Source organism: Capra hircus, assembly GCF_001704415.2.
Source record: "Capra hircus breed San Clemente chromosome X unlocalized genomic scaffold, ASM170441v1, whole genome shotgun sequence".
In the NCBI taxonomy this organism is placed as follows: Eukaryota; Metazoa; Chordata; class Mammalia; order Artiodactyla; family Bovidae; genus Capra; species Capra hircus.
This window is the reverse complement of record NW_017189517.1, coordinates 9747022-9762763: the sequence shown is the minus strand read 5'-3', so window position 1 is coordinate 9762763 and position 15742 is coordinate 9747022. Positions and strand designations below refer to the sequence as shown.

Genomic DNA, 15742 nt, shown 5'->3' with positions numbered 1-15742 from the left:
CTAGCTTTGTTCATAGTGACGCTTTCTAAGGCCCACTTGACTTCACATTCCAGGATGTCTGGCTCTAGGTGAGTGATCATACCATTGTGATTATCAAGAGGTTTAGGGGCTTTCTTAGGTAGATGAGAGGGAGAATCTTAAGGTACTGGGATTCTTATTTGTTAAAATGTGTTAAGTTGAAAGAGAGTTTCAGTGCCTCATGGTATGGACATGGACAATGTAAAAATGGTTTTGAATTTAAATGGAGAAGCAGTTCAATTAATGAGCATACACTTCCTAAGAGAAATTTAAAAGAGTAAAATTATTAAATGATGTCATTTTGCTGCATGTAGCCCCAAAAGTGGTAGGTAAGAAAGGGAAGAGTCAGCAGAGGTTGATGGGCATGTACCCAAACTTTAAAATTAGAAGAAGGAAGGTTGAATTTAGTACTCAGTATTAGCTAAGTGACTTTGGATAAGTCCTATAACCTTTCTGATTGTCCATTTCCTTGTGTGTAATGCTTGTGTCACAGAGTCATTTAGAAAAGTAAATGAGCTAATGGGTTGTGAAATTGTTTTGTGAACTACAAAGCGTTTTTGGTCACTCTCTCCTGTGTTCGTGCTGTTTTATATCTATTATCTGCTATAGTATTTCCTATGTTGTAATTTGTTTATCTCTGTCCCCCACTAGACTGAGCTTTTTCAGAGCAAGGATTTTTGTTTTATTTATCTTGGAACACCAGGGCCTAACTCTTAGGTACTCAATAACTGTTTGATGAATGTGTGAATAAATGTTTCAAGTAGGAGATGGACCCAGGTGACCTCTTAAGTTTCCTTCTAGTTTTGCTGTTTAAGATTCTATGAAAAGGTCTAGAAATAATTAGACATCAACAAAGGAAGAAATACTTAGAATATAAAAACGTGAAATGGAAGGACAGTTACAGAATTGTTAAACACATAATAGCATTCTAGAGTGTATTTTCAAAAGGGAAATCGTTGAGACAGGTTAATTGAGTTTATATATAAGAAAGAAGGTTATGATTTGTCAACTGAGAAGTAATTTTTCTGGCTATGGAAAGATAACAGCTAAAATGAATCTTTCCAAAGCTAGAAAATGTGGCAGAGGAATATTGCGGCTAAACAAATTCATTAGAGCAGAAAGGTATTAAAAAAAACATTTGAGGAAGTATGGTTAAATCATGGGAAACTAAACTCCCTTATTGAGAAGCCAGAAACTGATGAGACATAAGGTGGAGGTTTTATTGTTGTACATGCTGTTGTTTGAAAGGACTGGAAACTATATCTCCAACAGGAGCAAAGTATGAGCCTTTAAAGAGCAGAATAGATATGCCTACTGAAAAAAGTGTTAATAGAAGAGTCTGTAAATGCGAGGAGGAAAGGTGAAGTAGAAATGGTAAAATGAAAGAATAAATGAATAAAAAAAGAATAAAAGAATAAAATGAAAGAAGGTTTAGAAAGGACAAAATCACTTATAATGAGGGATGGGGAAGGATCCAAAACAATGATCCTAAGTAAGAAATTGAAAATAGATGGAAAATATGAAAGAAGCCTTAAAATACTAGAACTGGAATGGGCCTTGAGAGAATTTACAACTGAAGACTGAAATCAGAGATTCTCTAAACAGTAGACTTCAAAGCCTAACCTGGTGCAGCATCAAGTGGCTGTCACCACATTCCCTGTCTCTGATCTTTGACAAAATGTTTTGGGGAGGAGAAGGTAGATGCGATTGGTCTGGTTGGTTCCTACTGTAGAGGCTTTGTTATAGCACAGTGGGATGGAGAAAGCTTGCTGTTAAAACACACACACAAACACACACACACACACACATCTGAGTAAGAATCCCAGCTCTGCCTCTTTTCAGCTGTTTGATCGTCAGCAAATTACTATCCCTAAAAGATATTCAGAAAGAACTCTATCCATGTAACTTCTGTTTTACATTTACCTGGGTTGATCGTTAATTTTCCTTTTATTTTTCTTGCCTGTTCTTCATTTCTTTTTCTTTTTAAATTGCTTTCTAAGACATTTCATCAGCTTTATCTTCCAACCCTTTTACTAAGGTTTAAATTCACCTTGTCATTTTTTAAAAAAAATTGGAGTATAGTTGATTTATAGTGTGTTAGTTTCAGGTATACAAAATAGTGGTTCAGTTATACGTGTCTATATACATATATATGTTCTTTTTCAAAGTTATTTCCATGTAGATTATTATAAAATATTGAGTATCATTTCCTGTGCTATACAGTAGGTCCTTGCTGATTATCTATTTTATATATAGTAGTGTGTATATATGGGCTTCCCAGGTGGCGTTAGTGGTAAAGAACCTGTCTACCAATGCAGAAGACACAGGAGACACGGGTTCAATCCGTGGGTTGGGAAGATCCCCAGGAGGAGGAAATGGCAACCCACTTCACTATTCTTGCCTGGAAAAATTCCATGGACAGAGAGGCCTGGTGGGCTACATATGTTAATCCCTACCTCCTGATTTATTCCTCTCCTCGCCTTTCCTTCCCTGATAGCTGAGTTGGTAAGGCATCCACCTGCAATGCCAGAGACCCTGGTTCGCTTCCTGGGTCAGGAAGACCCGCTGGAGAAGGGATTGGCTACCCACTCCAGTATTCTTGTGCTTCCCTGGTGGCTCAGCTGGTAAAGAATCTGCCTGCAATGTGGAGACCTGGGTTTGATCCCTGGGTTGGGAAGATCCCCTGGAGAAGGGAAAGGCTACCCACTCCAGTATTCTGGCCTAGAGAATTCCATGGACTGTATAGTCCATGGGGTCTCAAAGAGTCGGACACCACTGAGCAACTTTCACTTCACTTTCCCCTTTGATAACCATACGTTTATTTTCTATGTCTGTCTCTTTCCATTTTGTAAATAAGTTTATTTATTTATTTATTTTTAGAGTTCACATACAAGTGCCTCTCGTCATACTTTTAATTCCTAAGACCTCTTCTAGGAAATTTCCTGGCAGTCCAGTGGTTAGGGTTCTGTGCTTCTGTTGCACGGGGCTGGATCCCTGGTCAGGGAAGCTAAGATGCCGCAAGTCCTGTGGTACAGCTGACACAAAAACAAAAACACAACGAGAACAACAGCAAGAACTCTTCTATTTTCTCAAAAGTCTTTTAAAATTTCCTTTGCCTGTCTCATGGCTGCAATGTCTCCTTTAATTTCTTTGAGGATCTTAAATTGTCTTGGTAAAATTTTCCCCTGAGCTTCAGGAATCTTCTCTAAGCAACTAACTCTCCTGTCTTCTGCAGGGGTCGTAAAATGACGTTGTTTGGTTCTGCAGAGTTGGGGGGTGGGGGACAGAATCTGCAGGTATGTCAACATCTCAGGCTGACTTTGAACCAGTCCTTCTGGTTTTAGCCACTCCTTCATCCCTATCTGTAGAGGTACCTGGCACCACAAATTCCCAAGCCTTTTTGGAGCTCTGTGCTATAAACTGAGTTGCCTCTCAGCTTTTTTACTGATGATTTAGGATACAGGTTCGTACTCCAACTAACTCGGTTACTATTTGTCTGCTCTCTGGTTCCAAACTTTGCTGCTAATGTATTCTCCCCTTTACAACATCCCTCCATCCTTATGCCTTTAAAAAATTCTTTTGCTATAATTGTATCAGGGTTTTGATGAGGGAGCAGAACTAAATATGCATTCAATGTGCCATCTTTAACCCAAAGTCTTTTAATTCTTCATGTCTTTTGTATCCATTCTTTACATTTTAACCATCATCACATTGTACAGATTCTTAACACTTTATATCTAGTCTCCTTGCCTCTAGTATCTCCTCCCTTAGATTTGTCCTTTGGGATGCTATAGATTCACCTCTCCAGAAAATTGCACAGAGTACCTCACAGCTTTGAGTATAAAAACCCTTCAGTTGCTTCCTAGTGTTGACAGGATAAAGTCTATATTCCTTAACTGGACATTCAAAGCCTTCCACAATCTAACTTCTGCCCATCTTTTCAACCTCATCATTTAGGCTTTCAGAAACACTCACAGGACTTCCCTGGTGGTCCAGTAGTTAAGATTCCATGCTCCCAATGCAAGGGGGCCTAGGTTCAATCCCTGATTAGGGAACTAGATCCCACATGCAGCAACTGAGACCCAGCGTAGCCAAATAAATAAATGTTAAGAAAGAGGAAGGGATGAATCCCTGTCAGAAACACTCACATCCACACCACTGATACCCATATTTACCTGTAGCTGTGATTAAACTTGTCTGGAACATCTACAGGCATAGTAGCTGGGCTTGCCTGGTGATTTATCCATTAGACTTAGGGGTTGATCTGCTGATTTTGAATGGCTAATTTAAACACTTTGTTTTATTTTTGGGGAAAGTTTAAATTATTTTATTGTAAAATTTATACAAAATAAACCATAAGCACACAGTTAAACTTTAAACAGAATTAAACCAGTCCATAAAACATTTCAAATAAAAAAGTAATAAAAACCTTATCAGCTCATTTGAAATTATTCATCTTTAGATACATGATGGTTTATTTCCTAGATTTAAAATAGTGATCTCCATTATACTTAGTTAGGCTGTAAAATATTAAATACTATTTTTAAATTATAGAAGTATAACACATTTGCAGGAGACTTGGAAAATACAAAACAAAGTTATATGTAGTTCCACTATATATTACAATTATTTTTTAAGTAGATAAATTAAGATTTTTAGGGGAAGTTTCAAAATCAAACTCTAAAACATTAATAGAATGAATAGACAGAAAAGTAGAAGGACATAGTAGACCTGAAAAGCAGTATGAACCAATTCAACATAATTAAGATTTATACAGTTTTCACACAGCAGCAGGACACAAATTCTATTCAAGTTCCATAGACTATAAGCCAGGAGACACTGGAACATATCCAGGGACATAAAGTGCAAAAATTTCATGGTTTAAAGGTATTGAAATCATGCAGAGAAAAAACAGATTCTTATACTCAAGGATTAACAAATATTTATAAATTGATCACCAAAATCTTTGTCAACAAAATTGTAAATCCAGAGTACAAGAATCTACTTGAAATAATCTAACCAAATACTAAATTACTTAAATGAGACTCAGTTTCTGAGGTGTGGTATCAAGAGGAAAAAAATCTTATTTACATACAAGGTTGTATACACAAATAGGTTTTTGTCAATATACATTAAAATTTTTTTAATTGAAATATAGTTGAATTACAGTGTTGTGTTAATTTCTGCTGTACAGCAAAGTAATTCAGTCACACACACACACACACACACAGGTTTGGCCGAAAAGTTTGTTCAGATTTTTCCATAACATCTTAAATTCTTTTCATATTCTTTTTCCATTATGGTTATCACAGGATATTGAATATAGTCCTCTGTGCTATACAGTAGGACCTTGTTGTTTATTCATTCTGTGTATACCAGTTTGCATCTGCTAATCCCCAAACTCCCACTCCTACCGTCTCTCACCCCCACTTTGGCAAATATACTCTTTAAAAACAAATCAAACTGGCCACCATTCCCCAAAATGCTTCTTACACTATGCTGAAATTTAAAAGGACTTTTAATAACTTTGAGCCCTATCTGCACTACATGTGAAACAGCTTTTAAGATTTCTCTACCTCCTGTACTGAAGGTCAAAAAAAAGCTGAAAATGTCTGCATGATAGTAAACATTTCCCCCCACCACTTAGAGTTATTAATAGAAATTGTATGGCAGAATCTTTGTTAGGAAGGCACTGAAAAAAAAAAAAGAGATGTGTAAGATAATTTTTAATGAACTTTCTTACAGGAAATCATAAAACTCTTGGTTTTAAATGAATACTTGTTTGACAAGAAGCTTCATATAGCCCATTTCAGTCTAGTATTCTAAAATCTGTTTTTAATATATGTATTTTCTTAATTGTGTTTACTCTATTGCATATTGGTTTTCAATGTTATATTATTCCACACCCTATTTATTTTCTGCTAGGCTCTTGAGCTGCAAAGATGAGTGAGATGTAGAGATTATGTCCTGTAATAAATTGCTATCTTGTTATATATATTGTATTGAGTTTAAGCTCCAACTCAATAACTGGGTTTACACAGAATGATTTAATATTCTTCTAGGGTTTAATGTTCTAACATTCATATCAAGTATGTTTATAACATTTTCCTGAAATTGTAACATTTTCTGATGGTTTTTCTCCCCTAGTGTGGTCTTTGTTGACATCTTCATCATGAATTTAATTCTTTGGATTGAAGGCTCATCATCTGCTATCTCATTTGGTACCTTGATAGGAATCCTTGCATTGTGGTTTGGAATTTCAGTGCCATTAACATTTTTGGGTGCATACGTTGGAAGTTTCCAAAAGGTAAACTTTTAAAATACTGCTTTTGACCATTGAATGATGTCTGAAATAATACCTCAGTGTGAATAGACTATACAGGAAATGGAAGATGTACCATTGGAGAAAATGACAAAGAATAATCATTTAGGGATAAAAGATTTTTACAAACTTTAAATGAAAGACAGTAACACTTTATTTTTTTATTTTTTATTTTTTCCTTGGGTCAAACCTTTTATTTATTTATTTATTTATTTTTTGTTATTTTAATTTTTATTTTTACTTTATTTTACTTTACAAAATTGTATTGGTTTTGCCATACATTGACATGAATCCACCACGGGTGTACATGCGATCCCAAACATGAAACCCTCTCCCATCTCCCTCCCCACAACATCCCTCTGGGTCATCCCCGTGCACCTGTATTTCATATTTTATGGGTTGTTTATATTTCCCTCTCTCTCTGATGGGCAAAATTTAAAAGATATATTATAGGGAGGCTGCCTTTAAGAAAGTCAGAAAAATGATGAGATTATATAGTTGGGGGAAGAAAGCCAAGATACAAGCCAAGAAATGGGTTCTGTTGATGGATTTTTTTTTCTTTTTTGTTATGGTTTAGCACAGGATATTGAATATAGTTCCCTGTGTTATACAGTAGGACCTTGTTGTTTATCCATTCTCTGTGTAGTAGTTTGTATCTTCTCACCTGGTTTACAGATTCAAAGATAGCCTATTCAACATATAGGGAAAAGGAACAGAATACCAAAAAGACTAAATGAGGCCACACTACAAAAGGGTTGTATTATGAGGACGTAGCGTGAATTTGCCGGAGAAGGCAATGGCACCCCACTCCAGTACTCCTGCCTGGAAAATTCCATGGATGGAGGAGCCTGGAAGGCTGCAGTCCATGGGGTCACTGAGGGTTGGACACGACTGAGCGACTTCACTTTCACTTTTCACTTTCATGCATTGGAGAAGGAAATGGCAGCCCACTCCAGTGTTCTTGCCTGGAGAATCCCAGGGACAGGGGAGCCTGGTGGACTGCTGTCTATGGGGTCACAGAGTCGGACACAACTGAAGTGACTTAGCAGCAGCAGCAGCAGCGTGAATTTGCATGGGAGAAGTCAGACAAGACAAAACAGGAAGTGGAGTTCCACATAGAGCAGAAAAAGAAAAATTTCTGAAAACTATTGACAAATTTTCAGAGATAAATTATTAGACAAATTCTAAGAGAGAATTTTTTGACGTCATATATTATTTTACATTGAAACAGTCACTAGTAAGTTTTGTCCAATATCTCCCTTGAAATGTGTAAGGAAAGATAAACATCCTTATTGTTTAGCTGTGTCCTATCTAATATGGTGGCCACTCAACAACTATGGTTTTTGAGTACTTGGAATGTGGCTAGTCTGAATTACATGCTATAAGTGTAAAATACACACTGGTTTTCAACCACTTAGAACAACAACAACAAGAAGAATGTAAAATATCTTGATTAATAATTTTATATCGGTCACAAATGTAAATGATACTATTTGGGCATGTTAGATCATTAGATCAAATAAAATATATCAATAAGTTGATTCCACCTTTTTAAAATGCACCTACTAAGAAACTGGATACTTACTGCATTTGTGGCTTGCATCATAGTATTTCTATTGCACAGCATTGGTCTAGCCTTTGCCCATATAACTGCTCTTGAAAATGTTCAGATTCAAGATTGTGTATTGTGATGCCGTCTGTATAAATTTACTTCAGGTTTATTTCATTCTGATTTTCACTTGATTTATTTTCGAGCAGTTTGACTATCCGGTTAGTACAAACCAGATTCCTCGTCATATTCCTCACCAGGATTTCATTAGAAGACCACTTTTTAGTATCATCATCGGTGGCGTTTTACCTTTTGGTTGTATTTTTATCCAACTATTTTTTATTCTAAATAGCATTTGGTGAGTATCATATCTTCTTTTTAGCTTATTTATTTTTTAATTGAAGGATAATTGCTTTACAGAATTTTGTTGTTTTCTGTCAAGCATCAACATGAATCAGCCATAGGTATTCATATCTTCTTAATCTCCAAAATATTAATTTTTAATAAATTAATTTTCCTATATGTCGAGGTCAAATTCTGGTATAGTAAGACTTCATGTACTACCCTGTTTTATCCAGGGAATAGCAATCTGACCCAAGGGAATTTCCTAGGAAACTAAGACTTAATTTAAAACATTTTAAAGCCACTTTTGGATGGAAATGTCTATAAAGGTTTCCTTTTTGAAAATTAATAGCCTCTTTTTAATCCTTTCCAGGTGACTTAGAAAAGTTGGTCTCAAACCATACTTCTCTGAGACTTTGCAGGGGGTTGAGTGGAGGTGTCCCTTGGAGGGAGGTACCTAAAGATGGAATAGAAAGCTCTGATTTGTATCTGTTTTCCATACTGGCCTCCCATGCAAGATTTCATTTATTTTCTCTGCTAAAAATAACATGAATAGCACTGATTTGGGGTCTTCATCTGTACTGAGCTATAAGTAATGGTTTTCTATCTTCCTTTCTGTCAACTGCTAGTTGTGCTGTCAGATGCCTTTTCCTTATAGCCTTCCTCTTTTTATCTGCTACTTTTAATCTGTTGTAATTTAAGAATCCTAATAACCAATATGGAGCTTCCCAGGTAGCTCAGTTGTAAAGAATCCGCCTGCCAATGCAGGAGGTGTAGGAACCTCAGGTTTGATTCCTGGATCAGGAAGATTCCCCTAGAGGAGGAAATGGCAACCCACTCCAGTATTCTTGCCTGGAGAACCTCATGGGTAGAGGAGCCTGGTGGGCTACAGTCCATGGGGTCGCAAAGAGCTGGACACAACTGAGCACACACGCACCAATAACCAATATAGAAATGCATGTGAAGTAAGAACCAGTGCTCTCTGATTAAAGTGCTACAGTTTTAGTGCCCCTGCTTTGTGACAGCTATTTCAGTTGCTCCAAGTCCCTTTTTTTTTTTTTTTCTTACTTCCTGATTTTTGACAGCATTTTGGTTTTGGAAGCTGCCAAGTGGGATTTACTCTGGAGGAATTTTTAGATTGTGCAAATGCACAATAAAATAAAATGCAGTCACCAATTGTGCATGTTTATAATACTTTGTCCCAAAAGAATCTTCTAGACAAAGCTTTGATGTCCTAGGAAATTAGGTTTAATCATAGACATTAATTGCCCACCTTTTATAAACAGCACTGTGTCAAAGTTGTTTGAAAGATAAGCAGTAAAATCTGTTACCTTGTCAGCAACTAAATATTTAACATGCTGTAAAATAGATTATAGTAACCAAATTTTGCAGATGTTTTTGATGGGAAAGTATTTTTAAAGCAAAACTGAAAGATTATTTGAAGTGTTAGTTGCTCAGTCGTGTCCGACTCTCTTTGTGACCCCATGGGCTGTGGCCCACCAGGCTCCTCTGTCCATGGAATTCTCCAGGCAAGAATACTGGAGTGGGTTGCCATGCCCTTATTCAGGAGATCTTCCTGACCCAGGGATTGAACCTGGGTCTCTCATATTGCAGGCAGATTCTTTACTGTTTGAGCCAAGATTCTTTAGATGATTTAATTTTTGTTTCAATGAGAAACCAGGGTGCTTGTTGTGTACAACTTTGTATATATTTATGAACTCTAGAGATGATTCTTCCCAACCCCCATCCTTCATCCTCACCCCCAGGTGTATATTTTACATGAGGTTTTAAAATGGAATATTGATCAGTTCACCAGTTTCTTCTCTTCAGAAGGCTTTTTGAAATGTCTATTTCTTATCCCAATTTAGTCAGCTTGCTCTATAATAATAAAAGGAATTACTTCATTCCTTTGAAGTTTTGCCTAAATGTAATCTACACACTGATATTTCTAAAGATGCATGTTTCAAAGTAGATTTAATAGAATTATGTGTGTTGTGCTATAAAGACCAATTTGGAGAAGCTACCTGTTAATAGACCTCCAAAGACAAAATTTGATTCTGCGGTTTTCTGTTGTATAATATAGTCGCTGGTATTTATGCCATTTGCTGGTATTTATGCCATTTCCGTTTCTAAAGAGAAAACATGTTTTCAAATGTGTATAGAGAAAATTGATGGGTTTCAAGTGAAAACTAAATTATAGGAGCAGACAGATATTGGTGAGTAGCAATACTGTTTCTGATGAGAGAGAATATGGCCAAATTCTGAAGCTGTGTAGGTGAGGGAATATACATATATATTTGATACTACATAAATTTGATGATATTACATGAATAGATGAAGCCTGGAATGAAAATCTCAAGGTGAGAAAAGTGTGTGACAGTTTACTGTTTAGAGTTGGATGGATCTTTCTGTGTGTATCCTTAAGTTAAAGCTTATTTTAAAATTGTCATTTTTCTTTTCAGGTCTCATCAGATGTACATCATGTTTGGCTTCCTTTTCTTAGTCTTTATAATTCTTCTGATTACTTGTTCTGAAGCTACCATTCTGCTGTGTTATTTTCACTTGTGTTCTGAGGTAAAGACATAAGAAACTAATACATCTGAAGCTTTCTAAACTTGCATTATTAGAATTAGAAGTCTGTTGAGAATGGGATTAAACTAAGTGTTAACTACATGGTTTCTACAACTTGAGATCACTTTTATATTGTGTTTTCCTAATGACACATTTTGATTTTGATGCAGCTATCAAGTTAATGCTTTTTTAAAAAAATTCATTTATTTTAGTTGGACGCTAATTACTTTACAATATTGTAGTGGTTTTTGCCATACATTGATATGAATCAGACATGGGTTTACATGTGTTCCCCATCCTGAACCCCCCTCCCACCTCCCTCCCCATCCCATCCCTCTGGATCATCCCAGTGCACCAGCCCTGAGCGCCCTGTCTCATGCATCGAACCTGGACTGGTGATCTGTTTCATATATGATAATATACATGTTTCAATGCTATTCTCTCAGATCTTCCCACCCTCGCCTTCTCCCACAGAGTCCAGAAGACTGTTCTATACATCTGCATCTCTTTTGCTGTCTCCCATATAGGGTTATATATGCTGTCTCGCATATACCATCTTTCTAAATTCCATATATATGTGTTAGTATACTGTATTGGTGTTTTTCTTTCTGACTTACTTCACTCTGTATAATAGGCTCCAGTTTCATCCACCTCATTAGAACTGATTCAAATGTATTCTTTTATAATGGCTGAGTAATACTCCATTGTGTATATGTACCACAGCTTTCTTATCCATTCATCTGCTGATGGATATCTAGGTTGCTTCCATGTCCTGGCTATTATAAACAGTGCTGCAATGAACATTAGGGTACATGTGTCTCTTTCAATTCTGGTTTCCTTGGTGTGTGTGCCCAGCAGTGGGATTGCTGGGTCGTATGGCAGTTCTATTTCTAGTTTTTTAAGGAATCTCCACACTGTTCTTCATAGTGGCTGTACTAGTTTGCATTCCCACCAACAGTGTAAGAGGGTTCCCTTTCTCCACACCCTCTCCAGCATTTATTGTTTGTAGATTTTTGGATGGCAGCCATTGTGACTGGTGTGAGATGGTACCTCATTGTGGTTTTGATTTGCATTTCTCTGATAATGAGTGATGTTGAGCATCTTTTCATGTGTTTGTTAGCCATCTGTATGTCTTCTTTGGAGAAATGTCTGTTTAGTTCTGTGGCCCATTTTTTGATTGGGTCATTTATTTTTCTGGAATTGAGCTGTAGGAGTTGCTTGTATATTTTTGAGATTAATTGTCAGTTGCTTCATTTGCTATTATTTTCTCCCATTCTGAAGGCTGTCTTTTCACCTTGCTTATAGTTTCCTTTGTTGTGCAAAAGCTTTTAAGTTTAATTAGGTCCCATTTGTTTATTTTTGCTTTTATTTCCAAAACACTGGGAGGTGGGTCATAGAGGATCCTGCTTTGATTTATGTCGGAGGGTGTTTTTCCTGTGTTTTCCTCTAGGAGTTTTATAGTTTCTGGTCTTACATTTAGATCTTTAATCCATTTTGAGTTTATTTTTGTGTATGGTGTTAGAAAGTGTTCTAGTTTCATTCTTTTACAAGTGGTTGACCAGTTTTCCCAGCACCACTTCTTAAAGAGATTGTCTTTTCTCCATTGTATATTCTTGCCTCCTTTGTCAAATATAAGGTGTCCATAGGTGCGTGGATTTATCTCTGGGCTTCTATTTTGTTCCATTGATCTATATTTCTGTTTTTGTGCCAGTACCATATTATCTTGATGACTGTGGCTCTGTAGTAGAGCCTGAAGTCAGGCAGGTTGATTCCTCCAGTTCCATTCTTCTTTCTCAAGATTGCTTTAGCTATTCGAGGTTTTTTGTATTTCCATACAAATTGTGAAATTATTTATTCTAGTTCTGTGAAAAATACTGTTGGTAGCTTGATAGGGATTGCATTGAATCTATAGATTGCTTTGGGTAGTATACTCATTGTCACTACATTGATTCTTCCAATCCATGAACTTGGTTTATTTCTCCATCTATATGTGTCCTCTTTGATTTCTTTCATCAGTAAGTTAATGCTACTTTGATAGAAAGTTTTCAAGAGAAAGCAGTTTCTCTCTGGCTAGTTACTATAATTTCTGTATAGTATTCAGTTAACATAGGAAAACACAGGGAATTGATTTGGTAGTTCTGACATAAAAGATCTGATTTGATGATGTTTTCTTTTTAACAATTAACTTTTTCTTGTAGCTTAGGCCAGGATTATATTTTATGGGCTTGAGGTTGCTGCTAAAGGCCCTTTCTCTTTCTTTTTGTTGCTTTTTGGTTACCATGGACATATATAATTCTTTTTACCCAATGCCACCCTCAGTTTTTCCTGATGTCATTTTGAATAACTGAGCTAGTGGTGAATATATTTTCTTAAACCCCCTAGATCCCTCTTATTTTGGTAATTTAATGTGACTTTCTAAAGGTGACAAGAGAGTTTAGGGAATGATTATTATATACATGATGTCTTAGAGCATTTTTTTTCTTGAGCTATAGGAACAAAAGTAAAAGATATATAATTATGTACATATTATACTTAGGTACTCATTCATTCTACGATACATTTGTCATAGGAATTCTGTAACAATCATTAATAAAACATTAATAGGCATAAGATCTATATATATATATACACATACATATATTTCTTAGAAAGGTTTGAGTGCCCCCAAAACCACCCACATATTTCATGACTCACTAGAAGGACTCATGAGACTCAGTGTATAGACATCTTCTTGGCTAGGGTTTGTTACAGCAAAAGGATGCACAACAGGATCAGTAAGGGAAAAAGACACAGATGGAACCTGGAAAAAAAACCCATGTGCAGTCTTCCTGTGTTTTCTCTCCCTCATGAGGGGACACACCCAGCATGCTCCTTCTGCAGCAGTAAAAAAATGCAGTAGTATATGTGCAATGTGTCTGCCCAGGAGAGCCCACAAGAGACTCAATAGCCAAGGTTTTTATTGGGAGCTAGTCACACAGGCACACTCTGCCTAACAACTCCAAGCTTTCCAGACACTCTAAAGGAAAGCATGTGTTCTCCATGGATCACATAGTTTGTACAGTCTAGGTATAGAAAACCAGTCTTATCAGTCAGGGAATGATTAAATGCTAAATTCCCAAGTATTAAGCCAAGAGTCAACCTTGTAAGCAGACCTTTCTAAAGATGGCAACCTCAGACCTGCTATGTACTCTTTTCTGCACAGTTTATCCCCTTGGCCCTTGACCATGGTGCTTTTATGGTACTTCTATTATCAGGAAGGACCCATGGGCAGGGTGAGATTAACCTGATTATTGACCTCTGTCATGCCTCCATGGGTCATGAATTTAGCCAGTTAAAATAATTCCCATTAACCATAAAGGTCTATCTTGAACAAACAAACTTATAAAAAAAGAGATCAGACTTGTGGTTACCAGAGGCAAGGGTTAGGGGGAGGGAGAATTAGATGGAGTTGGTTGAAAGGTACAACCTTGCAGTTATAGGATAAACAAGTACTAGGGATGTAATGTACAGCATGATAAATATAATTGACACTGCTCTGTGCTCTTTATGACTATTGTTAAGATAGTAAATCCTAAGAGTTCTCATCACAAGGAAAAATATATTTTTCTCTATTTCTTTAATTTTGTATCTATATAAGATAATGGATGTTCAGTAAAATTACTGCGATAATCATTTCATGATATGTTAAGTCAAATCATTATACTATACACCTTAAAATTAGACAGTGCTGTATATCAATTATATCTCAATAAAACTGTAAGGGGGAAAAAAGATCTATCTTAAATTTCTCTACTAACCTTTTTTACCTGAACTGGGGCATCAATTTAGGCCCAGCACAACTCTGGCCAGTAAATTGAAGCTGACTTGAAAGCCTTCCAGGGCTGAAGCAGCGTCTAGAGAGAAAGGATGTGCATATTAGAAGTACAGTCCCTGAGGGCACACATGGTCCCCCTGGAAACCAAGAGTTTATCATTGTGAGGGTGCCCCAAGCAGGATGTACATTAGTCAGACAGTACATATGAAATTAAATTTCTTATGAAACTTCCTCTTTTATTTCTTTTAATCCATAATCCTATAGAGCCTATTTTATGTTGCCTCTTATAATTACTAACCCATGTATAGTTAGAGTTTCATCTAAAAAGTTGTTTTTTCTACCTCTTCTTACAGGATTATCATTGGTGGTGGAGAGCCTTTCTTACCAGCAGTTTTACAGCTGTTTATTTTTTTGCTTATGCAGTTTACTATTTCTTTGCCAGACTTAAAATCACAGGCATTGCAAGCACCATTTTGTACTTTGGGTACACGATGATCATGGTCTTGATTTTTTTCCTGTTCACCGGTAAGCACAGAATTACATTTTGTATATTTTGGATTCTCCAAAGAGACTTGGAGATAGCCGTAATATAATAAGCATCAATTAACAATTAATGGAAGGAAGAGGGAACAAAGTCATCATGTTCATTTCTATGCTTTGGGGATAAAAGATTGCAAGACCTGGGGAGCTGGAGGGACCTTATGTACTTAGCTGCAAGACCATCCCTTGTGAATATTTTTAAACAGTAGGGATGTGTTCCAAAGCACAGTAAAGGTTGTGTGTAATCACTTTTGAATTCCTTCCAGGCATAAAAAATTAACTGACTTGAATAACTTTTAAATTAGTAAAATTAGATTAAGTCAATATACTTAATTATAGGTGAGGAACAAGATGGATACTTCTCAGGATTACTCATTTGGAATTGTTATTTTGGTTCAGATGTGATGGAAATTCTTGTTTAGATGAATGCTTAAAGCAGGTGAAAAAATGGCATGGTTTCTAAAATGATCCCATTGGAGAAATAATGAATTTGGAGAGCTTTATGCCCTTGCCAGCCCAAGGGAAGCAGTGGTCCACCTCTACCTGCCTCACTTTTTAAGCTCTGGTTTTAGCTCAAGTCACATCA

The 15742-nt window shown here is 36.4% G+C and overlaps 1 protein-coding gene across 1 annotated transcript in view; it reads left to right on the top strand.

The window, feature by feature from the left end:
- The window catches only part of LOC102177223 (transmembrane 9 superfamily member 2-like), a 42027-nt gene that overhangs the window by 9743 nt on the left and 16542 nt on the right, over positions 1-15742 (top strand). Inside the window, exons 6-9 of the mRNA XM_018044079.1 lie at positions 6166-6325; positions 8099-8247; positions 10694-10805; positions 14970-15141. Coding sequence (XP_017899568.1) covers positions 6166-6325; positions 8099-8247; positions 10694-10805; positions 14970-15141 — 593 coding nt within the window. The remainder of the gene's footprint in view (positions 1-6165; positions 6326-8098; positions 8248-10693; positions 10806-14969; positions 15142-15742) is intronic.